Here is a 25598-nt window from a genome sequence, read left to right as displayed (position 1 = left end):
TCTTTATTCATGTTCTGATGCACATAAAGTCAGTTTTATCCAAGGCAGCACACCAATTATTTAGCAAGAAAGTGTGATAATAACTCTGTTTCATAAAGTCCAATTCTTCAGTAGATAACTACAAAGTAGGTTAACGTCATTATCCTTATTTACCAATACAAAACATGAATGAATCATAGGGAAATGAGTAACTTGCTCATTGACAGTCTAATGAAATGGATAGATTTTCTGGGAAGGGAGCTTTGAAAAGGGGGCCTGGTTCCCTACATCACACCTATCTCATATCTAACTTCACAGAAGAAACAGAAATGTCATTTAGTTACAAGTAAAAGGCAAGGCTCTGAAAAAATCACACGTTGGGGGAAAAACCTATCCCAATAACGGTAGTGCAAAAAATACTTAACAAAGTATTTAATTTGTATTTTTATTTTTTATTGCATCTTTTACTCAGTAATACATATGAAAATGTTCACTTGTTGCCCTAAAGGCTTGGTGTATGGTTCTTTTCCCTTAATTACTTTGAGAAAGGACACATTTAAAGATGGGTTTAGGCGTAATTTTTTGCTTTGACCAAAGCAGTCTTTCAAACAAATCAAAACTCACAGAGAAATTTTGCTTTTCTCCTTTTGAAATACAGAAAGGAAGCAAATTGGGAAAATGCTTCCAAAATGCAGTGCTGCCAAGTATCTGATTCAAAGCACCTGAGTTCAGGCAATTCAGACATCAAACTTGATTAATACCTTTTCTAGTTTTTGGCAGCTTTTGAGGGAGGGGCAAGGGTTTGTTTTCCTTCAAAATCTGCAAAGTCAGGGTTGTGGGAGAGTTTATATTGCCCACTGGCCCACCTGGTAATAAGACTTGAACAAATAGGAGCGATGTAGTGGCCTTTGCCATGAATTGTTACATGTATGCTGCATTTGGAATAGTGCAATGCTTATCACTGTCAGAGTTTCAATGCACTCTACTATCTATTTACATCCAAAAAGGGCATCTGAAATTCATAATTCAGAGTCACCTTTAAAATCTCAGTGTATCTGTATGCAAGGCCTAACAGCATAACTAAGTGAAAAATACAAAGCATTTTTCTTTAATGTGGACTTGTAATTGTGATGGATAGTTCAGTTCAGAAGGACTGTACATATATATAACCAGATTTATGAGGGAGATGAGATGGAAGTGTTACACTGCTGAACATTTCATTGTAAATCAAGAACATGAATCTTGGGGTATGAAGGAGTTCTGTGCTGAGTATCTTACTTCTTTACTGTGATGTGTCCTTCCTTCTTGGAAAACAGCAAATAGCTTTTACCCATCCCCAGCCCCGTGTTAAATGTTTTTCAATTAGAACCAGAAAATTCTATGCTATGACCCACAGGAAAGAGGTGGGGGAAGAATAGCCAGCATTCATACTACAGGCAGTGTAAATTGCATGGCTGCCCAGGGATTTTGAAAATAGGCTGCTAATTTGAATTTCTTTTCTGTCAAAATACTAAACCCAAGGGCTTGGTTCTGCACCTGTTAAACTCTTAGGGACTGTCGTGACTGATTCAAACTGGAACAATTCCTAACCCTTGCCTCTCCGAACATTTTGTTCCCATTCTAAACAAACATTTACATTTAGCTATGCGTTCCTGCAGTGTATATTTAAATTCTGATGTATATAATTTTTTTTTTCTTTTTGCAAGCTCTTATCTCGAAGAGGGAAAAAGTTTGCAGTACAAGCTTACATTTTTTATCCCCTACATTCATTACTTTGTTTATTCAAAATACTGATTTATAGTGGCTATAACATCTCTTTTATAATAAGCTGTTATATAATACTATTCAGTGCACTGCAGTAGACAAGCAGTATTCAAAAGGGAACAAAAAAAATATTTGGATAGAGACATTTTGCAGTTTAGCAGCTGATGTGAGAACAAAATAGTAAAATGGAGGGTAATTTTCCAAGTGAAATAAAGATCCATGAAGGAAAAAAAGGGTATATATTTGAATACATATACTTAAAACAATATTTTTCTAATCTCTCCCTCCCCAGAGACTAAAGAATATAATTTAATATTTACCATTAAGTTTTTCTTTCTCCTACTGTCTTTCAGGAAAGGTTGAATGAATATGGTCACTGATACACTATCAGCAAAGTGGAACTGTAATCATTTTCCTATTAAATGTAGGGCTATTTGTTTTTTACATATAGCTTTGCCAAGAAGTCTGCAAATTGAAATAACCATGTCGTGTTTATTGTCCCTTAAATCTTTAGAAAGGCAAAAGTTAGATTCATAAAATGTGTCTTTTCTTGCATAAAGATATTTTTCTTCAGACATTTCAATACATAAGATACACACACACAGTTTTATAGGCATTGTTAGATACTAATTTCTTTTTGGGAAGCCTGCATCTAAATATTTCTTTTCAGTCTTTGATAGCTACTACCACTACAGAATTTATATTTGTACTACTTTTCTCCTTGCCTGATGATCTTCATCTGATTCCTTAAGCATATCTGCAGTTCACATTTGCATTCTTCAACAGTTCACTGATCAGAAATTTATTTTCAGATTTCTGCATGCCAATTACCAAGACAAGCTTCTAATCGAAACTGGACCTGGCATTGTATATTGCTTAATTTAAAATTAAAAAGTCATTATAAAGTGAGATTAATCTGAGATAAAAAGCTTTTTATTTTTCATTTCCTCATGGGTTCTTTTTTGTCTAAATGACTGCCTTTCTTACTCAGGAACTTGTTGATAGCTCATAATCATTGTTCCTTTCCGAAGAGATTGTTTTTTGTAGTGTGAGATATTACATAAATATTATTAATATAATTCAAATTATAGTTCAAAACTGTGGTAGAATTCTTAATACTAATCCTCACATTGGAGATCAAGCTAATCCAGTTCTTTACAATGTTGGCTGGTAAATGAGCTACATTACATGAATCTTATTACAGAACCACAGAATTAACTAGGTTGGAAAAGACCTTTGAAATCACTGAGTCCAACCTATGCCTTAACACCAGCTTGTCAACCAGACAATGGCACTGAGTGCCACATGCAGTCTTTCCTTAAGCACCTCCAGGGACAGTGACTCCACCATCGCCCTGGGCAGCCCATTCTGATACCCAATCACCCTTTCTGTGAAGAAATTCCTCCTAATGTCCAACCCATAACTCCTCTGGCGTAGCTTGTGTCCTCTTGTCCTATATTACAGCTGTTTAAAATTTTTTTCCTATTTCTGAGTAGTGTCATTTTTTTTGTAATTCTAATGAAATATTTGTAAATGCAATGTTTATAACAGGTTTAGTTCAGTTTTGACATAACACCTAAGACACTCAGTTCTCTTTATAAATACAAGAAAAGGAGGTTTTTTTAATGTTCTGCTTTTCTGTATGATGTTGAAGACTGTATTGGTTTAACTCAAACAGCAGCTAACCGCCACACAGTTGCTTGCTCACTCCCCTAGGCCCAGTGGGATGGGAAAGAGAATCAGAAAAAAGTAAAACTTGTGGGCTGAGATAAGAATAGTTTAATAATTGAAATAATAATAATAATAAAATGGAGAGAGAGGAATGAAACTGAAGACAGAGAAGTGATGCACACTACACGTGCTCACCAGCCACTGATCGATGCTCAGCCCAGCCCTGAGCAGTGATTGCTCCCTCGCTGCTAGCTCTTCAGTTTATATAGTGGCTATGATGCTCTGTGGTATGGAATAGCCCTTTGGCCAGCTCACAGCAGCTGTCCTGGCCATGCTCCCTCGCAGCTTCTTGTGCATTTCCTCAGTGGCAGAGCATGGGACACTGAAATGTCCCTCATTTAGCGTAAGCACTACTGAGCAATTACCAAAACATTAATGTGTTACCAACGTTATTCTCATATTAAATCCAAAACACAGCACTGTACCAGCTACTAGGAAGAAAATGAACTCTCTCCCACCCAAAAGCAGGACAAACCTATTTGGAGATGCTGGTATTTATTTTACTCTATCCCTGTGATTTCATACATCATTCTTCTCAAAACAAGTATAATCCAATGATTTAGTGACTCATAGCCAGAAAATATTCCTTTGGAAGGCTGATCTGAAAGTGGTCAAAAGCAGCGTGGCTTGTCATTCGAGATCTCAATAGCATTAAAGGATTTGTAAGCAAACAGTTTCGTGTTGGCACAGACAATTGTTTGCTTATATAGGGGAAGCTTTAACAATTTTTTCATAGCATCCACAGCCACATCACACTGGACTATGGGTGCCTTTGTACTGCTAATTGCAGTATTTTATTGTAGGGTTCTGTCCTGTTTCTTGGATCACTTGATGATAGTAAGGACTGCTGCAGTAGCAATGAAAGCTGTCTCCGAAAGAGTGATGTAACAATTGCTTAAATAAGCTCTCTTGATCACTTGAAAACTCAATTCCTACTTTGTAACATCTCCTTTTAATATCAATGGGCTCCATCTGTATACTAATGTATGCACAGATAATTCCTTTAAAGGACTCACTAATGTTTCATTTTGTAAATGAAATCTGTGATTCCTCAATCCAGACATTTAATTTCTTTGGTCAGAGATATATTTATGTAGAAACAATTTCTTCATGTTCTTCAGCAAAGATTTTCAACCAGTGAACCACAGACATCAATCTACAAGTAGAGTCAAACCTTGTATGAATGGGTTCTAAACAATGAGATCTGCAAGAGATTTTGTGAGACAGAACCACCGATACTCTTCTTCTTGTGGTATTTTTGTGTGTGTGTGACATTCTGGCATTTAGTTGCACTTAAAGGGCATCTTTCACCTCTGAAGACTGGACAACCAGATTTTTGGTTGTGTTGTTGTTGAGGAGATGAAGCTAGTGGATGAAGTTCTTACAGCATTTCTCTTTCCACTTCTCTTTCCTTGGCATAATCTTTCTTATCTGTCAGCAGCCGTTCATGATGCTGAAGCTTATATCTGTAGTTTCTTTTTCTTTCATGCTTGCAGGCATGGATCTCTTCTCCAATTGCACAGAGGAATGTAAAGCACTGGGCCACTCAGATCGGTGCTGGATGCCTTCCTTTGTTCCATCCGATGGACGCCAAGCTGCAGATTACCGCAGCAATCTGCACGTACCTGGCATGGACTCCGTTCCAGACACTGAAGTGTTTGAAACACCAGAAGCCCAGCCCGGGGCAGAAAGGTCCTTCTCCACCTTCGGCAAAGAGAAGGCCCTTCACAACAGTCTGGAAAGGAAGGAGTTCGATGGACTGCTGTCTAATACACGAGCGCCTTACAAACCACCATATTTGAGTAAGTACTATTCAAAAAGCTGTGTGGAAGTGTTCCCTTGGCGGGAATAAAAATTAGCTCTTTCTGCTTTTCATGCTAGGAAACATACAGGCACAATTTTAGGAACAGGGGAGAAAGATGGCTTCTCTTGGATTCAGGCAACAGTGAAGAAGGCATTGTTCAGTGCTTTTTTAAATAAGACAAAATATTCATTGTTTTTAGTGTGACATCATTGTCAACAACAAAAGTGTCAGCTAATATTAGTGGGGGAGTTGCTCAATTTTGTTTTCTGATGCTGGCTTATTTGCAGAATTTTCTTGGATAGCTGGTTTAAACATTGATGTTGCCAGGCTAATGTTTTCTAAAACTAGAGTTAAATTGAGAGAACAGTCCTAGGAGCTTCTTTTTATAATTGAGAAGTATCTTGTGAATGAAGAGTATTTATATTATTTTGAAGTAGCTATTTACATAGTTTGGAAGGAAGAAGAGAAAACCTTTTGCCTGCAGTCTGATCATCTTTCAGCCTACATAGTATTGACTTGTCAGTGCTCCTCTGTGCCTTCTGTCTCATTCCAAAATCCTGCCTCCTTCTTTAGTCACCTTTTGACTGGTTACGTGGCATAAAAGGGTGTGATAGATCTCAGAGAGACCTTCATAATTCCTTTTGGAGTCTGAGCCAGCTGTAGAACCCTTGAGTAGCACTTTGATCTAATACGTCTTTTCATTCTATTTAGCTGTGTTCTGTATTTTATTAGAGACTGTAATTTCCTTGACTTCCAGAATTTTTGATGTTTATCTGATCCAAATCATCCAAAGACATTAACACTGCAATATCGACCCTTTTTAAAACAACAGACGTCTTTTAGGCCAGCAGATTGAGGGTAAAAGAAAAAAAAATCTCTCTGAATGGTATTCATTTATTTATTTTCCTAAAGCATTTAATTGTTCTGAGTGGTGGTGTGCTGGCAGTCCTGATATGTGAAGATCTTTGCTACAGATCATTCTCCGCACAGACAGCTCAGTTCTCCCTTCTTAGCTGGGTGTGCTGGTATTTTCATTCATTCAGGAAAGGTCTTTTTACCACTTCAACTCTTTAGATTCACTTTAGTCACAACTTTAGATTTGACTACCACTTCTGATATGTGAAAGCCATTCCTACAAAACCTGTCCCGAGACAATCAGCTTATTTTGTGTGGGCTAAAATGTCATGTGTCAATCATCCAGTAATATTCTAAAGACCAGTGTGAAATTTCAGTACAGCCTAACAACTTTCAGTCTTTCTTGAACTGATCTTCCATCATTTATTTCTACAAAACATTGTTTAGCACTAAGCCATGATCTAGCAGTACTGATTTCATCACTGTCACCTCAGTTAAAAAATTAACTTTAATTTAACAAGTTTGGTAGCATCGTTAGATGGTCTAATCACAACGGAGTTCTGGTGCCGTATGGATGTTGCAATGATGATTGTTACCTGGTGACACCTCAACGATAGTGCTGTTCTGGTTTGTTCTAGGCCTGGGAGTTTAATTTCAAATAGTAATACATACTTACTTTATTGATCGTTTAGGAATTTTAATTTTTTTTTTTACATAAGTGTAAGTAGTTTTGTTGAACAATGTCTTTACATAGAGACATTGATCTACATTTTACACTTTTCTGGTACAAGGGCATAAACAATTGGAAGTAATATATCAGAAGTAACCAATATAAATGAGTGTTATTATATAATCTACTCTTGAAAATCCAGATTTAGTTCTGTTTTTCTTCCATGAACCTCAAAGCTAAAATTTCTACAAAACAAGAGTAATGCTCCTCTGGTTTATTTTCCCTTATTTGGTATTTTCTTTTTGGTATTTTACATTATAATTGTATAGCAAAGAATAGGAACAGCAAAAACAAAGTGAGCACTAGAAATGAGTAAATAGTTTATTATTAATAATGTATTAAATGAATAAGGTAAGAAAAATATATAAGAGGAAGTTGATTTAGGAAGAAACCTTAGTTGATTCAGTGGGTAATTGCAATTAAAAATAAAATTAAATTCAACTTCTTAACACGGAAGACCATGTCAAAATCAGTTTGTCAGTAGAATGATTTTTTAAAAGAAGTAATTAAAATGTATGAAACAGAACCATCATATTAAGCAAAAACATTGTATAAAAATTTGAAGCGTGTATGAAAATGGCCACATGAAAAACGAATAGCAAAGAATAAAAAGTGTATTGCAGAATGCAAAAACTGTTTGAATTTAATAGGTGTCTTAAAAAAAAAGAAAGATTGTAAAGCAAATGATCAGAAAAGTTCATAAATTCTAGCAGGTGAATTTTAGAGTAGTAATTAGCGAACATAAGAGGGATGCCTTAGAGTAAATAGCCAAAGGCATGCAAACAATATAGACAACTTTTAAGATGTCAGGTGTAGTAAGCTGGGAGAGAATTAGTGAGTCTTGAGCTGCAGTTAGTGAGGACAAGGATGTGGCAGAGATTCTAAACTGTTTCTTTGCATTTGTATTTTTCCGAGGAGGGACAGAGAAAGACAGGCGTATCTAGGAAGGCACCCATCCCGGGTAACCATTTTAAATAATTGTGTGAGAAATGTAAGAGGATGTGAAATGTAAGAGGATGTTGTTTTAAAATTGTTGTTGAAAGGAGTCAGTGGATTATGTGTTTCTTTAATTTTCAGCTTCTAACAAGAGCTGGTAACGAAAGAGAGTCAGAAATTGTGTTTATCACTTAAACATGTACTAGAAAACCTTGTAAATTAGAGATCAGTGAGGAGCCTCAGCATAGGACATACATTTGTGATTTAGGGGTTTTAGGAACAAGGTAGCTGGCATCTGACCAGGAAAGTAATACAGAAAGATTGTCAATCTATTAGAATTTTGATAGAGTGAGTGAGAATTAATCAATAGAGTGTATTTGAACTGTCAAAAAAAACCCTTTAGCACAGCTTCTGTGTAGTAGAAGAAGCTCCTAAAGTAATCAAGTGTTGTCATAGGGCAAAGCATTACCAGACTCTGTGCCTAAGAGGAAAAAGTCATAAGGATAAATGGAACATTTCAGCAGAAGCAGAGTTCCCCAAGCATCTATGCGGAAATCCATGGAGTTAAAAAACCATTAATTCTCTAGAAACAGCGACCAGAAAAAGGGGGAAATGTTTGCAGATGACATGAAGGGGTTTGGGTCCTTCGAGTCTCGAGTAGCACATACCCCTGATGTGCGGTGAAGCGTGGGCAAACCTCGTCTGCTTCCAAGGTACCTGGCTCTGGAATGCAGAGCTGCAGAGCCACGTCAGCACACCGGGATAGCTGAGGAACCCACTCCCTGGAGCTGTGCCCTTAGGCAGTGGCTCCAAAGGATAACTGGTAGCTCTACGTGGAGCTTTCATGGTGCCATGGGAGTGTGTCTGCTCTGGGATTCCTGCACTGTGTTCCAATGGGTGCATTCAGTGCAGAGCCTTAGAAAAGATAAATGAAGAAAGTGATGTATATTATCATGAGAAATTGGAATTCATTCTGAGAAAAAAAGACCATGGAATATTTCCCTGAGAAGTTTCCCACAATGTACAAAGCCAGCAAGAAGGAAATAAAATACCAGGTTGTAAAAAGGAATTGAATTGAAAATGCACTAAAAAAGTGCTACAAAACCCCTACACAGATCATGTCACTATGTTCCTCCAGACAGTCTATTCATTCCACAGAAACACATGGCATAACAGCAACAATACTGAAAATAACTCTCTGCAAAGTCATATCAAAAGCTTAGTACTAATTAATGTAGACAGGCTGCTATAGGAGTGTGAAGTGAAGGAGGCTGCATGAGAACTGAGAAGGTACATTGCATGCTTTTGTTTGCTGGGCTCAATGACAGGAGAGCAGCAAGGCAGCAAAACAACTGAAGGGCAACAGGATCATGAACTGATCAGATCATGCACATTTGATAAAATGATACCAATTTGACAAAAATTGCCGTAACCTGTTGAACTTGTGCAGCATGATTGAAACTGAAGGCTTAATATAGTGGGCATTTGGGTATTTGGTTCTTTGTGGTTGGAGGTTTAGATCATTGCTTGCAGAAGTGAAAACAGCAGCTATATTACAAATTGTAATGTAGAAAAGTACACAAATCCTCATACCTGACAGTTTCTTTTTGTTCCATCATCAAATTTTCACCTTGCTGGTCTAAGCCATTGGACTTACTCATACACCAATTTCCACATAAACATGCATATTCTACGTATTATTCTGAGCAAAATATACTGTAAGTAGATTGCTATATATTTAATATATTTTGAAGAATATATTTTTTAATATAAGTTTTATGTAATTAATATGAGTACAAGTTATAAAATTGTGATGGGATCAGTAAACTGTAGGATTTTTGGAAATAAGTTTCTCATAGAGTGACTCCAGGATTCTCCCAACTCACATATTCTTCTTACTGTGTAACTAATACTTACTACTTTTTATTCATCCACGTGGTTTGAACACTGCCTTTCTGCAGACAGTTAAGAGATTTTCATAATGACTTGAATGTTCATAGAACATGAAAGAGATTCTGAACTTGCCTGGAGACAATAAAATAAGTGAAATAACACTGGTGAGGAAAATAAAATGCAGCTTTTAGAGAATTCCTATGTTTTTAATTCTAGCCATTTCTAGCTAAGTTTTCATTCAATGTTGGTTTTATTAGCCATTACTTTTATAAATAATATTACTGTAGTTACCAAAACCCCTAATCCAAGATTCAAACTCCGTTGGACCATATTCTGTAGGATATATAACAGAGACTGTCATCACAATGAATACCTGATCAATCTGATTCTGCTCTATTTCTAATACTTTGAACCAGGTCCTGAGTTGGTAGCAGTGGAAACAGCACCATTAAATTTGCCTCAGGAGTATTTTGCCCTATAATTGATAAGAAATAGCTTTCATTTTTTAAAATATAATTTTGGTTCATTTTAGATGGGTAATAATTTTGTAATGCTTTAGAACTTTCCTGAAGTTTCATACTGACATTAGTGATAGAATAATTTTTCTTCCTATTAAAAGGTTAGGATATTTTCAATATACAAAACTGCCATAAAACCTTAACTTTCTATGTAGAAATGCTTATTTTGCTCTAAAAAAATTACTTTGGCAATGCTTAATCTACTTTGAAAGCAGATTAAAATAAACTACATAAGGGCACAATTTCCTGCATGAAATAACAGTGTTTACACAAGGAGACATTCTGGCATAATAACTGTGTTCTAAAGTAGCCCCCTAGTTAGCTCTGCAACCTTTTCTACACACGCTCAAGCATTTTCATCCTCACTGATGAAAAGGTATCCTTATCACGGCAATTATTGCCAACACCATCAACATATTTTATGTATGAATCAGGATTTTATCATGTTAGGTAGGACATAGAGGATAAAAAAGCTGATCTCTTACCCAAAGAGCTGGTGTCTAAGCAAGGTGAATTGGAAAGGGGAAAAAAATCCCTTTCTCTGGACATTTTGATTTGTGTGTTCTAAACATCATCCCTTTGATAGATGCACATAGTTCTGGGTTGCAGATTCAGGGGATTTGGATGAGACTTGTTAGTATCATCCAAAGAAATTAAATGTAAGTTTGGCCTCATTCCATGCCTGTGCTTCTTTGGCTGGATCACCACTGACTCGCTCTGCAGCAGAGGTACCGTGGAGGTCTGAACACAATTTGGTCCGAGCACAAGTCCCTGTGTTTCTGTGAAAGCACACATGAAATCTGATGGTTTCGTTCTACAGAGTATTTGTCACCTGCTCAATTTGATCTATCCAAGTCAAGTTGGTTTACAAAGGAAATTAAAAAGTTTTCAAAACCCTTTTCACTGTTGAATGTTTCAGAATTGGACCATTAATTAATTTTAAATAATCTACCACAGAGCTAACGCAAAGCACAGTTTAACTTACAGTCATTATCCATCTTCCTGAATTAGATTGGAATAAATGACCTAGAGGAGAACAACGTTCATGTATTTACACCAGGACAAGAAGTGCCTCACAATCCTTTGATTATTTTTCAAAGGATTATAAAAAGTGCATGTAAATATTTATTGTGTATTTTGATCTAGTTAGGATCCTAAAGGCCCAATTCTGTATGCCAGGATTTGTAACACAACACTTTCTGCTGATGTTTAACATAAATATTTGAAAAGATGTTTTTAGCAAGAAGTCTTTACTGTCTTGAAACAACTTTCAAAAAAAAAAAAGAGAAAGAAATTACACTTTGGTACACTCAATATGACAGAAGAAGAACTTTCTTTAGTTTTTTATTTGATTAACTACATCTCATTCCTGGAAATTATTTGGGTAGTTTTATCACAGATGTGATAGACATAATAGTATTCCATTTATGTAAACATCAATAACGGCTATTTTGAATGGGACACTTGAATAATTTTTGAAAATGAGGCCTGTCTGCATTTTTGCTTTTAAAATTAGTCTACGTGATTTCTAATACAAATCAGGTATAAATTTGTGAGCTGTCCGATCCCTTCATTAATATTTTTTAATTCAATTTAATTCAATTTTTTAATTCAATTTTCACTTGAAGTGAAAAGGCAGAGAAGTAAAACCAAAGAAATTAGCACCAATAAATTGCATGTACATATTACAGTTCTTGGTCTAAGAAGAAAACATTGTAATGCTGGATTTAAAAAATTTATACTGAAACAAAATGTTTATTGGCATGAATAAACAAGTTATATGTGCACACTCAAAGAGTTGTTCCTTTGTCAGTAGTACAGTTTTGTGCTCAGAAAGAATGTTAAACTATGTGGATATCCTGCCACAGAGAAACTCCTGACTTACATTCAGGGATTTATCCCTAGGACAGGATACAGCTCTGATTTCTGCACAGATGAGAATTACTTTGCACATGCGAAATTTCTTAGCAGAAATGGAGAATGAGTTGAAAGGCCATCATCCAATAATGCTAAGAAACCTAATGGGAAACCTTTTATTTTCTATTAAGTCTAGTAGAACATTCCCTTTTTTGCTGTATTTGAAATGCTGAGATTTTTTTGCTTATACCTCATTTGCCACTTCAGATACATCATCTCTGTTAGGTAAATAAATCTTACAATAAACCTCCTACACCTGAAATAAAACTTAAATGTGTGCTAATTAAAATATAACTGAGGGAGAGCAAGACTGTGATGTATTTTTATGCATAATAGTAGGTTCTTCATGATCTTGAATAAACCACTTCTTATGATTCAACTGTTCAGTGTTTATTGCACAACTTCTGAAAGGTACTTTTATCTTACATTCACGACTGGTTTGCATTCTTCTTGGGAATGTATTCTTCTTGGGAATGTATTTTTCTTCCAGCTTCTGCTCAAGGGGAAGAACACTTACAGGGCATTATTGCAGCAATAGAAAGGAAATGTAAAAGCCAAATTAGAAAGGAATTTATAAATATGCAAAGATAACTGGGCTTTAGCCCAACAAAACCTATACATTACATTATTTTAATCAATTTTTATGGAAGTAGTGAATATAAGAAAGGGAAATAAGCATTCTTCTTTTAGTTTTAAAGCACAGGTGATAGCTCTTAAATACTATTTGCTTCAATCTGTTTCTGTAACTGCAGTCTTGGGCAGAATTAACAGTACCCAGGACTGTACAAAATACTGATTAAAAATTGTGCCCGTCTTTAGGTTTACATAATATCTTCTATCTTAGATGACTCTAGAGCTCTTCCCAGCTACAGTGCAAGAAAATAATTGAAAAAGTTAAAAAAAATTAGTAATTTTTATTTGAAAGAAAATGATACTTTAAGTCAGTCTTAAGAATAGGTATTTCAACTACTTCTTTTCCTCTAATAGCTGTAAAAGTCTGTATTTGCCAGTTCTGACTGGAATGCATAGAAGTCCTGTGTATCTTAGCAAGCTCAGGCTGGTGCTATATTTATTCATTTAGGTCAATTTTGAGAGTGCTTATGTGTGCTGTGCATATACCATCTGTGGAGATTTTTCTTCTTAAATTATGGGACACCGTTTTCTGTGTTCCTACCAGTGGAGTACGAAGAAGACCGAAAAACCCAGCAGAAAGATTGCTTGAAACTTTACAGTAATTTTTAAAATTACTGTGCTACGCTGGTTTAAAATTCCAAAACACGTCTTGTCCTATAAATTTAAATCCTATGACAGAGGTAATTTAGCCACTTAGGGTCATGAGTCTCTCTGGGAAGCATGGAGATGTTTGCAGTTAAAATTTTCAAAGGCACTAAAGTTATTTATTTTTGATAGGCAAATTCTATTCATTATAAATAAATGGTGTTCTTCAATGTACAAGCCTCCTTATTGTGACAGTCAGGAGCTGGAGAATTGAATGTGTGCCTGCTCTTGGGTCCGTGCACAGCGAAGTCCTTTCCTCTCTGCGTGCCTCTGCCCAAGGAACTCCTTGGCCTGCAGAGCAGAGGCAATTATACTTGCTTTGGGTCTTTTGCTGTACACAATAACTGTGATTTTCCACAGTTATTTCCACTGCTTCAATTTTAGAGAGTTTCCTTTCCTTTTTCTTACTTTTTCTTGCCTTGACCTAAGTAGGAAAAATAGGGAGAGCCATTTAAAGAATGCAACAAATAGCCAGTAAGAGAGGGAAGTGCATCAGTTTATCATGTTTGGACAAGCACGCTGTAGGGATTGGTGTTGCTGTTTATCTGGCAAGCCTGTAAACAGCTTTATTTGTGTGCATTAACCACTGAGAATCCACATTTCCGAGCTAGTGGTGTGATTACTGCTGCTGGGAAGTAGCTGTGAATATGTTTGTTTTAGAAATACAGTATGGCGAGGTCAGAAAAGTGAAAAATTAGGTATTGGGTACCTTTTTGGAGAGGAAGTAGGAGGTACAATTAAAATATAATTTTTAACTTCAATACCTAACAAAAAATACAGGGGACACAGAGAAGCAAATTTTCAGAACTTGGTTCCTAAATTCTGCCTGAAAATCTCATGCTTGTATGAGTTGCAAGAGTAAATCTGCATTTCTTGCATACCTATGAACCTATTTTATATGTGTAAATGGTGTTATTTTACATGGAATTTTTACAGGTCATCAGAAGTAATGTGGATTAGAAAGGAAAAATAAAGGATGCAGAGTAGATTCCCCTAAGAAGTACAGGAATGACAGACTCCTGTTTTTGCAAGTGAGCTGAGTCTTCTGACTTTATCTTTTCACCTTCAGCATCTCGGCTGCATTCAGCCCTGGAAAAAGATCCATTATGAAACTGCTTGAACGCAACCTTTCTTTATTCATAAGGAATTTTATAGATGCTGATATTGTGAATTCATCTTTTGTCAGAGTAAAATTCTGTCACTTTGTGACTTTTTTAGTTGACTGTTTGGGCTTTAATTTAACATCCATCTATGCTCAATTGGAATTTAGATGACAATTGAATGGAGCTGCACACAGCTGTGCATATTGATACTGAGATCTGAAAAAGTTCTACCTTACAAAGGAGATGCAGTAATAACTTTTTTTCTGCTCTACTTGAGATAAAAGGACTGTGTGCTTTGTGCTCCCACTATTCTTTATAAGGTACTCTAATGAACTAAATGGAATCCTTTCCACCACTGGAATGTCATGGTCTGTACTCTCACACTCTCTGGCCTGCCTTTAGCCTGTGTCAACCAGCTTTTTTCCCTAACAAGTCTGGGGCGTGGTGCCACTCCTGAAAGCAGATTGAATATGTTCTCATGCTGTGCCCCTGTATATTGCTTGATATGGCTGAGAAATTTTAATAATGTGGATATAAATCGTTCCATTCTGGTAGTCTTAAGTGACAAAGAATGGTGATGGACAAGCTTCATTTATGGATAGAAACAAGCCAATATGCATTTTTGAAAAAGAGAAGTTTTAAAAGTCTCGTGAGAAGCCTTTGATACACTTAACGCCTGTTATCTTGCTAAACTGGGAAAGCCTCCCTAAAATCAGTGTGTGCTGCTCATGACAAGCAGTGTGCTTTAGAAGCAGAAAATAAAACATTCAGAAAAAGAGTGGGAACATATCTGTCAGGTCCTAATGCCAGCTAATCCCTGCTAGGAGAGAGGAGTGTTGGAAAAAACATCATGGCAAAGATAAATTGGATAGGAATTTAGTGTGATGCTGATGCAACACTGTAATGCATGTTACCTCATGTAAGAACAAGTAAATTTAATTATTTCAGGCCAAATCCTGCATGAATAATTTAGACACATCTGAAGGCCACCAAATGGTGATCTACATGTCTGCTTCTCCCTTGAATCTATAGGGAACTGAGGCACTTAAGAGCAATTTAGGAGGAATGGTTCATATCCCTCCTCTTCTCCCCAGGGCACTGAAAATTTTAAGTCGCACTGTAGCTGGCCTTTAGTGTATTCTGCATTGGTTAACCCTCAAACTGAAATGTTCATTTTCAGGCTTGTCAGCTTAAAGAAATGTGTACTGCAGATTTTGTAAGAATGCAATAAAGATGGTGAATTAAAAAAAAAAAAGAACAAAAAAATAGACTAAAAAGAAAAGAAGATTGAGGAGAAGAAATTACTGTTGCATATAAACACACAAGCAATTTTTATAAAATAATAAAGAAAGGAATAAAATATTGGTTTTACTAAGGATAATACCAAAATCATTAGCTTATAGTGAATTGTAAAAAATGTGAATTTGGCACTAGATCATGTATGTAATTAAAATAAGTTGTTGATGGAGAATTTGGAAATATTCTTGGGGAATATGCTCTGTGCTGTAAGTTTTGACATACATCAGGAGTAATTTGGGAGTTTTTTATTAGGTCAACCCAGTACATAATTATAAGAACTCTTGCAAAATTAAATATTCCATGGTTCTGTGACTTTAATAGTGATGTCATGTATTATCTTTAGTGTTTTCAGGTAGATAATATGGTTATAATAGTACAGAAAGACAAAGAAGCTTTATTCCCATTGCAACTTGTGGAAAAATGGTCTTTTAGTATTTTACAGTACATTATAGAATATAGCCTAGTACTTTCTGTGCTGAGTTGTAGTAACTAAAAAGCATTGTTTCGGTAGTAAATAATCAGAACCAGAGATAAATCAAATCTGACATCTGCTATGCTGCTGGGCTGTTGCTGGGAGTGGAAAAGAAAATTCTCTGCATTTAGAACAGAAAATCAAATGCACATAAAAGTATCTTGTGAGCAACAGAACATTGATGACAAAATCCAGGGCTTGATTCAAAAGACAATCCTTCTTAGTCATGTGCTTGATGTAAAGCACATGTTGATTAAGGTCACTGCTTAAATGAACTGGGACTTGGGTAGTTGTTCTTAAGAACTGAAAAGCTTTTTTTTTTTTGTTTTTTTGTTTTTTTGTTTTCTAGAGGATTAGCTAAGTCCAGGTGGCATATAAATCTCAGAGCTCCCAATAGTACCAGAGAAACATTATTTCAGTGGCTGTCATGATGTGTCAGCATTTGTATCAGGCATCTCACTTGCCGTATGAAAACAGTTGCATGTTCTAAACATCAAAAATACCTAAATACCTTTTAAGTATGTATTTTCCAATCTCAAAAAAAAAGCTAAAAGAAGTGGCAATATGTGTAAGTCAGCAATTTGGTCAATACTTTTTTTCAAAAAATAATGATAATCTTTTGTTGGTCTAGAACATGATGTTCACATTTGAAAAGTGGCAGTTTTGTACTTAAGTGCAAAGGATAAACCACTTGCCCCTTTTTCCTGGAGTAGGTAACAGTGCTTGTCAGGTTTACTGCATTATGGTCAGTGCAGTATCCAGCACTGTCAAATTTTGGCATGGTCGGGAATCCTTCTTTCTTGAACTGATTTAAATGAATATAGACATGGAAATGTATGCACTTAATGAAAGGAGGAAGAAAAGCACAATATATGTGGTTATATAGTTTTCTTTATATAAAAGACAGGGTTTTTTTGCATAATCATGTTTGTTCCAGAAGTAAAGATATACTCTCAAAGGAAGGAAACATTTTAATGGTTTGTGGAGATTATTTATTTAGCTAAAATCAAGCCTGTTTCCAGAAAAGTTTCAGCACAGCAATACAAACTTTTGCATTTTGGCCTACTCTTAATTTATTCATAGCCTGAAGACCTGGTGCTCACAATTGATTTTCTTGTCTCACATGAAATCTGGGTAATTGTACCCATCAGTCCAAATGCTGTTGGTTTATTTTAGAAACAATATTTTTATCTTGGGTTTTGCAGATGGCAGAAGGAACATTTCAGCCATACTGAATGCCATATCATTATTAGGGGCAAATTCTACCCTGGGGCAACTGACAGGTTCACATGCATGAGCTTCTCCTGCCTTCCCTGTCGTGTCACAAGCCAGAATTCAACAGGCAGAATATGGTCTCATTCTCACCTAACAGCTTTAAGTGGCCCTCAGGATTCTTCAGACACACTCCTAAAGCACACAAACAGTGATCACCAAAGCCAACAGACTCACTGACATTAGAGGAGAGTCTATCTTATTTCATTATTTATCAATATTTCAATTACAAAAGTAAGTATGCTCCATCTTCCTTTTTTTTTTTTCTTTTCCCCCAACTATCTGATATAATGCAGAGTTAAAAACCCACGTTAATTGTGTAAAATGAAACATGGGCATCTGGACTGCAGGGTGTTTTATCCAAGAGTTCTCTACTGAATGTATAGACTTGAAGAACAAAATCTCTTCACTAAAGCCTTGAAAGAAAAGAAAAAATGTTCCCCTTAAACTAACTCATGAGGAAAAGATATATGAGTAAAGTGCTATTTTTATGTTTGTGTTCCAAAGTTTATTGGACTGGATAAGACACTCTCTTTTTATTATGCCATTAATGGAATATTCATAAAAGATTATTAGCAATGCTTTAGCAAACTTCTGTAAGTAATAGATCATTTTTAAAAGAAAAAAAAAGACTTTATGGATTGCAAAATATACTGAATTGACACCTGCAGTGACTGGAATGCTTTTTTATCCACAGAACATGGGTGGCAGCAGAGTAATCCCCATCCTACATCCCCCAGCCCCAGCCCCAGCCGTGTGTCTCACCCTTTACCTGGATGCACCACTACGAAGGGTGAGGGAGCTCCCGTTCACTTGTTGACCTCTTTCCAAAAAAATATAGTTGCTGATAATCTGAACTTGAGCTCCAAGTTAAGTGGAACAGCCAGGTTATTTCATACAGAATATATTCTACCACTGCTTAGGTCTCTGTCTCTATTTGCTTGGGCTGAGTTGGAGCAGGGGTGCTGAATTTGCAGCCTGGTTGGTTGGTCACTAGCATTATCCACTACTGGCTCTGGTGAAGCTACTGGGACACAGTGAAGAGCCATGTTTCATCTACTAAAGTTAACATGTAGACTGTAAGGCAGACCATCAAAATATAAGGACAGTCAAAATTAACAATGTAAATTTAAAACCAACCTTGCCGTAATGCATATGAGGTAATTAACTTCTTTTAAAATTATTGTTCACTGCAAGTGAGGCCAGAATAGCGGGGCTGTTTCTGAGTGAAATGCAGGAAGTCACAGCCTCCTCTGTTCCTTCATCATTTGCTGTGCTCTGTGGTGAATGCTCCATCTGGGTGGCATGGTGAGGCATGCAGTTTGTACAGGGGACCCGCAAGAGAAGACAGTGAGTGGAGTGCTTGCATAAAAGCCCATATGTGAAAGCCTATGTGAAGGCAAATATTGCTTGGATATTGTCTGAACGTAAAGAACCTAGGTCTGAAACAAGATAAGAGTTTACATACTGGCTTTACCCCTGTTCTCCTGTTGCATAAGTTTTTTGGTTTAAAAGAAAAGCGTTTAGGTCATCTTTCTCCTAAGTGGAGGGGGATCAGGAGTATATCTGCAACAGCAACAGCATGCCTGGTATTTGATACTCTTTGGAAATTTTATCATCTAGCAGTTCCTTTGGATCTTTAGGCTGTTGGCACTTCTGGGGGGACTCAGCAGTTGTGTAAAGAGCAGAAGTAATGCTGCAGGTGTTTATGGAGCTATTAAATACAGTCCAGAGGGAAAGTGACAATAGTTATAAAACGTATAGCATGTGTTTTCTTTTTCTGCTTGTGTTGCCAGCTGTGGAGGGAAGCACTGGGCCCTTCCTCTGTCCCTGTTAGATTAGCTACCACTGCTAAGCTGGAACAAAATTTGATTGTGAGAGTTTGAAGGTGTTCCAAGCACAGACAATCCCTTCTAGGCTTTGCCAAAAGAGGAGATACTCCTACCTGTACTCATAAAGTAGTAATCCAACACCAAGTTTGGATGCAACAGGATGGTTTGCAACAGGGTGAAAGGAAGATTTATTAAAGAAACAAGAACTTTACAGTATTTTCAGTTTGTTTCTGATCCATGAGCTAGGAATTATCACTGCATAATTTACTCTCTCTTTCCTGTTTCTTATGATAGTGTTTTTAATTTCTTTTTCTGTTCAACTACCACTAATGTCTTTTTATGTCTTCTCTTATCAGTCTACACAAAACTAGCTTGCTGTGGATGGGAGGCTTGTTAGGGTGTATTGAGCAACAAATGAATCTTAATATATTTTTGCCAGGTCTTATTTTATTTTATTGTTATTGTATTTTATTGTATTTTATTCCATATAAATTTTATGCATTAAGTGCTCTTACTGTAACACTCAAAATCTTCGTTGTTTAGGGAAGGATCAATAGTCAGTACACCATAAATCCTGTACCCTAAGAATTTTAATTGCAATGCGTGCCAATCTTTAATCATCTTGTTCACCTCAAATAATATTAGAATATATGTACAATTAGTATAATTACATTGTCAGAATTATGAAATTGCTTATTAATAAAGCCTTTTTTTGACTACCCATACTCACACAGCCATGAAGCTTCCCTGCATACTAGTTTGAGAGTTTGAAACAGGTGATAAAATAGGGATGAAAGAGAGAGCTGTGATCTCAGTGGAGATATTAGGCACCAGAAATGATGGTGTTCTTGTTCCAGCTCTTACACTGACTCTGATACTTCCATTTCTATAGCACTTGCCATCTCTGGATCTCAAAGTGGATTATAAAGAATAGTGATTTAAACCTTCCTGCACCTCTAGGAGATAGGTAAGCAATATTATTCCCATTTTACAGATGGAGAAATTGTGATACAGAGAGGCTTACTGTTTCTTATTTAAAAGTTTATTTATGAACACACATGCATGCACACACACAGAACTCAAAGCAGATGTCAGAACTTCTGTTGCTCTCTTTTTTAAGTTGAGTCCATCCTCCTTTCCATTTAACCTCTCTGGTTTATATTCCCCATCTGTAAAAAGACGGAAATTGGTATAGACATGGAGAGATTTGCTTGCACATAAGTTTCTGTGCAAAACCAGAAAAAAGCCAAACAAACACGGAAGATGAAAGTTGCCTTTAAAATCCAATGCTTTTTTATGTGTTGGCAGAGGATATTTTAAGATTTGGGACAAAAATTTTTGTAGGTGGGGAGAGTTGCAGTAATTCTGCAACCTAATGCATAATATTTAGTTATGGCTATAAAAGGGCCTGACTGTTTTGTAATATAAGCATATTAACGCTGAAGATTAAAAATTTGAGAATGCATCAATTTACATGTCAAGATGCCAGACGCAACCAGTAACTCAATCTCTGTTTTACCTGAAAGATGGTAAATCAACATCAACAGCCCCAAGGCACTGTGTCAGACAGGAGTGGGGCAGTGGTGCTGCATAAAAGCAGGGATCGCCCCAGCTGCATCTCTGTTTATCTTTCTCCCAGCAAAGTCCTACTGTGTCTGTAGTGCAGCATGAGTTCCTCAGAGGCAGGCACCAATCTAGATGACTATGCTTAAATATTTACAAGAGAACTGAAATTATTACTGAGCTTTGGGAAAAAAGTTTTAAAGGTCCAATATAAGTCTTGTTATCGTTACTACTATTATTGGAATGATTGTTTCTTGTAATATTAAGAAAGATACTTTAAAAGATATCTAGAAACTCGATTAATATGATCATGTACTGCATCAAAACATCATGAAGGTTCTGATCTCATTAATCTTAAACCCAATGTTTAAAAAACATTTTGCAGAAGCTTTTAAAAATTCTAATTCTGCTACTAATTTGCTACAGAATTGAAAACACTGAAAACATCATCTTTTAGATGGTTTAATTTTAACAACACATCTGTCAGTTTTCTGTATGTTGAACAGATAGCTTATACAGACATGTTTTTCACATTTTCCTGTGTGCATCCTGTAGCATAGACTGGCTAGCTTAGACAAACCTACAACAGTCACGGTAACATTTTCCTGTAAGGAATCTTAACTTCCCAGTGATACAGTAGCTAGATTTCATACCTTTACTAGTGAATATATCTATGAAATAAGTATGGATAATGTGTATATTTATGTTAAATGGAACGGAGACTGGATGTGTTCATGTGTCAACATGCAAGCATCAACCTGTACATGGATGGCTTGATTCAAAGATTCATTCAAAAGTTAAGATTTTTGTTTCAGTTGTAAAACTTCATGCAGAGAAGCAGACTGAATTTCAGGTAGGGATTTAGTTGATTTGGAGCTAAGGTAACACCTGATTTTATCACTACAAGCTTTACCAGGTAATAATGGTGCTGATGCTAATTATAATACTTGAGCAAGAGAGTTAGTTCGTTGTTCTAATGTGTGGCTGAGATCAGAATTTAACCTGGGGTCTTCCTGAATGATAGTACAAATCATTTGTTACTTTTGCTCCCAATTACAGTTAAAGTAGCCAGTGTCTTGGGGAAATATAGCTACTGCAGCTGGTAGATTAGGATATGGCTTTGCTAATGCATTGACCTTCTTCATCCGTGTAACATGAGTTAATTTTCAGCCTAACAGTAAATGCTGAAATTTGAATTGTAGCACTAATGCACCATTTTTTCATCTGTCAAACTAGACTAAAGGGTCATTTGGTAATGAGGATAATGGTTCACTTTGAAAGAGAAGGAAAACCAGCTTCTGAATCTTTGGGGAAATTCTAGATCCTGCTTCAAATAACGAGATGAACTAGGGAAAAATTAGGCTGTGAAATTCCAGTAATACTTAACCTGTAAGTCTGAATATTTGCCTTATGCTGATTCTGTACAGGCACATTGGAATATCTGCCATGGCATGTTAGACAAAATAATAAAACAGCCTATGAAATTTGGTATTCAGGGTATCAAGCCTCAAAAAGAGGCTTTCTCTGAAAAGTGAATCAACATTAAACTGTTTGCTATAAAGGGAATTTTCAGCAGCAGTTTGTGACAAGTTTTGATTGTTTCTCTACCCTCTAAGAAATCCTAAACCTAAGAACTGTTGGAGACTGATTTTTCTTTTTTGTTCCTCTCAGAAGTGTCTTTCTTTCTTTCCTGCAGCACGGAAAAGGATATGCTAGTCACTTCTACAGGACTTACCTGAAGCAGCATGATTTGCACAAAAGAAAGTCGACCAACAAAAAGCATCAACTTTCAACTTCATTATCTTGGCCATCCAGTTCTGTGTAACTGAAGGATTTGTGTGCTGTTGGAGACATCCTGGCCAACAATAGGACCTAATTGCTCTCAGCAGGCCTGAGAAATGAGTTGAAATGTGTAGAACTGTAGAAACTTCAGAGGCAACTGACCTTGCCTCTCTGATCAGTGTGTGCCTGTTTACAGCACTATATATCTTTCTCTCTCCAAAATGTCACTGAGCCCTTTAGATGTTTATATTCACCACAAAAAGCCAATCGTACAGATAAAAGAGATGTGCATTATAAATGCAATATCACTGTTTTAAACTTGACTGTTTTATATTATTTTTGTGTGATCAAGTGTTTCCCAAACTATTCCAACTTTACAAGAGAGATTGTGATCATGTTCTTTTCACCTGTGGGTCATAAAAATGTTGTTAATCTGAAGACCCACAAAATTATCAAAGACATTTCTGTAGTTTATACACCGTGTTGCAAAGTGTTTACTGTACTATTTCAAAGCTTCTAAATAAATATAAAATATATATATATTATATTATATATAATTTTCCGAAAAACGTGGTACAACTTAGTTGATTTCTAAATGGATTCATACAGTCTACACCATACACTAAAGTGAGAAGATGATTCAGGGTTCCTAAGCTATCCTTGCTAAAAACAAAAATAAAATAAACCTTTAATAGTACTTCCCCAAAATTCGTATTTTGGTCAATCCTGTTTTTCTTGTTTAAAAAAAAAAAAAAAAGCTGTAAGCAACAACATTTTGTCTAAAAAGTTGTAAGGAATTTTCAATGCCAAAGATGCAGCTGTCAATATTACCCGAATGAGCGTTATGTACTATCAGAGGTATAAATCACTCTCCATTATTTTGATTATGTTTCTATGGTTTTTAATTTGGAATCACGAAATCTTTTATAAGGCTCTATAAATTCACCTGTATATGTTGTTAAAAAGAACACTGGGTGTCTGTACATTTTGCAATGTAAGATATAATGTAAGTGAAGTTAAGTATTTTAAGAAAATCATCCCAAGCTCATAAATATGTATACATACATACATACACACACACACAAACACCCACACATCTCTCTTTGACATAGTTTTGTGAAACTATACAAATATATTGCCTAAAAATATTTCTCTTGTGGCTAGGAATAGTTGTTGATAGAATTCAAATTACAAAGGCAAAGTATATGCCAGACTCTTTTACACAAAGGAGATTTCTGATTAGGAACATGGCACATTCTCAGCTGACCCCTCTCCCATTGGAGTTAAAATGGTGTTGGCCACCATCTTTGTTGGGAAAAGGATTAAGCCCTTGCATATAATCTTTATGTTCTGTAATAATTCTGTGGTCTGGAACAGTATCTTAGAGCACTTCTTTTCTATGAAATATTGAAAAAAGTAAAATTTCGAAGGTAAAGTTTAAAACTACTTTCATGTCCATGGAGTTTAAGTACCATTTACTAAATGTAAAAATCTAGTAAAATTTTTTTTCTTTTTTTTTTGTGCTGTGATTTTTTCCCCCACTGTACCTTAATACATCAAACAATGAGAACTAATGAGAGCACACCTTGTTATCAGCCAATGCCTAGCCAAATTTAAACCAATTCCTACTGGTGATTCAGTATTAAGTAAAACAAGAGAAAATGTCTCATTGATTGCAGTGGAATTTGGATCATGCCGTTATATAGGAATTCTGTTATCCCCACCATGGGATGAATGTCTGAGAAGCCACTGCTATGTCATAATAGAGTTTGTGTTTCTTCTTTTTGTTTGTTGGTTCTGGGTTTTTTTGTTCTCTATAATGACAGGTCCTGTCAGATAGGAGTATATAAATCACTTGTATGAAAACCATCCTGCTGTAGATCCAAATATATACAGGGAATCCAACATTCCTGATCAAATTCCACAGGTTCTTTTAAACGTAGTAGACTAGGCCCTGAAATTGTTAATTTAATATTCCAAACAAAAAAAATATGCTCATTAAACCACTTTAATGTGCACATCTAGCACATTTCTATAACGACAAATTGGTTTATGAGATCTTTTTAAAAATGTATGTTACACAAAACCCAATCCAAAAATCCCCCAAACAACTTCAATAGCTATTGATTTGAGCAAACACAATGGTGAAATGTTCCTCCTGCTGTAGGTAGCAAACCTTTTAGTTGCCCACAGGCTTCATTTATTTTGTGAAGTAATGGAATTTGTGACAAATATTTCATCTAAAGGAGATTATTAGATTCTTATTTCTGCTTTTAAAGCAAGAAAGTCCTTGCCATTCTTAAACCTGTTTTTAATTTGTTTCTAAGTAACTTTTCAATATAGACATATATTGCAAATTATGGTTGTTTTCGGTCTTTGCGAGGAAAAGGAAATGGTTTTATTTTCTATTTAATGAACAGCCAAAGTGTTTCTATTTAATGAAGCTCCCTTTACATTTTGCATGCCATTTTTTTCTGAAAAAATTATTAACTATATCATGTCCTGTCATTCATTTCCAAAACTGAACTCTTTCCATCAAGTGTGATATACATACAGATTTTTCATCTTTTTTTATTTTTATTAAATGTTAAATACCATTGGCATTGGTCCATATATGTACAGAAATCCTTCTGAGTTCACTGGGAGAGTCCTAGAGGGAGTCATGGCAGGATGCAGAACTGTCAAGTGAAAGGAAGATTTGAAGTACTACAGCCTGAGCTCTTGAGATAAAGCTGTAGCTTTTGCTGATTTCCCTTGCTCACTGTGAATTTTGGTATGCTAACATATGCTGGCACGAGCTTTGGGACACATTAAAACCCAGTACACAGCTGCTGTCCCAAGAGAAGGGCAAATTGGGCAGTACAGAGGCT

General features: G+C 36.0%; 1 protein-coding gene across 1 annotated transcript in view; it reads left to right on the top strand.

The window, feature by feature from the left end:
- PCDH10 (protocadherin 10) overlaps positions 1–25325 on the top strand; it is a 35143-nt gene extending 9818 nt beyond the window's left edge. Inside the window, exons 5-8 of the mRNA XM_017736887.1 lie at positions 4971–5276; positions 18249–18344; positions 20276–20350; positions 22643–25325. Of these exons, the coding sequence (XP_017592376.1) occupies positions 4971–5276; positions 18249–18344; positions 20276–20310 (437 nt within the window). The 3' untranslated portion in view covers positions 20311–20350; positions 22643–25325. The remainder of the gene's footprint in view (positions 1–4970; positions 5277–18248; positions 18345–20275; positions 20351–22642) is intronic.
- Positions 25326–25598: the final 273 nt, after the last annotated feature.

Source organism: Corvus brachyrhynchos, unplaced genomic scaffold (assembly GCF_000691975.1).
Source record: "Corvus brachyrhynchos isolate BGI_N302 unplaced genomic scaffold, ASM69197v1 scaffold105, whole genome shotgun sequence".
In the NCBI taxonomy this organism is placed as follows: domain Eukaryota; kingdom Metazoa; phylum Chordata; class Aves; order Passeriformes; family Corvidae; genus Corvus; species Corvus brachyrhynchos.
The sequence above is the reverse complement of the archived record's forward strand: the minus strand, read 5'-3'. Positions and strand labels throughout refer to the sequence as shown.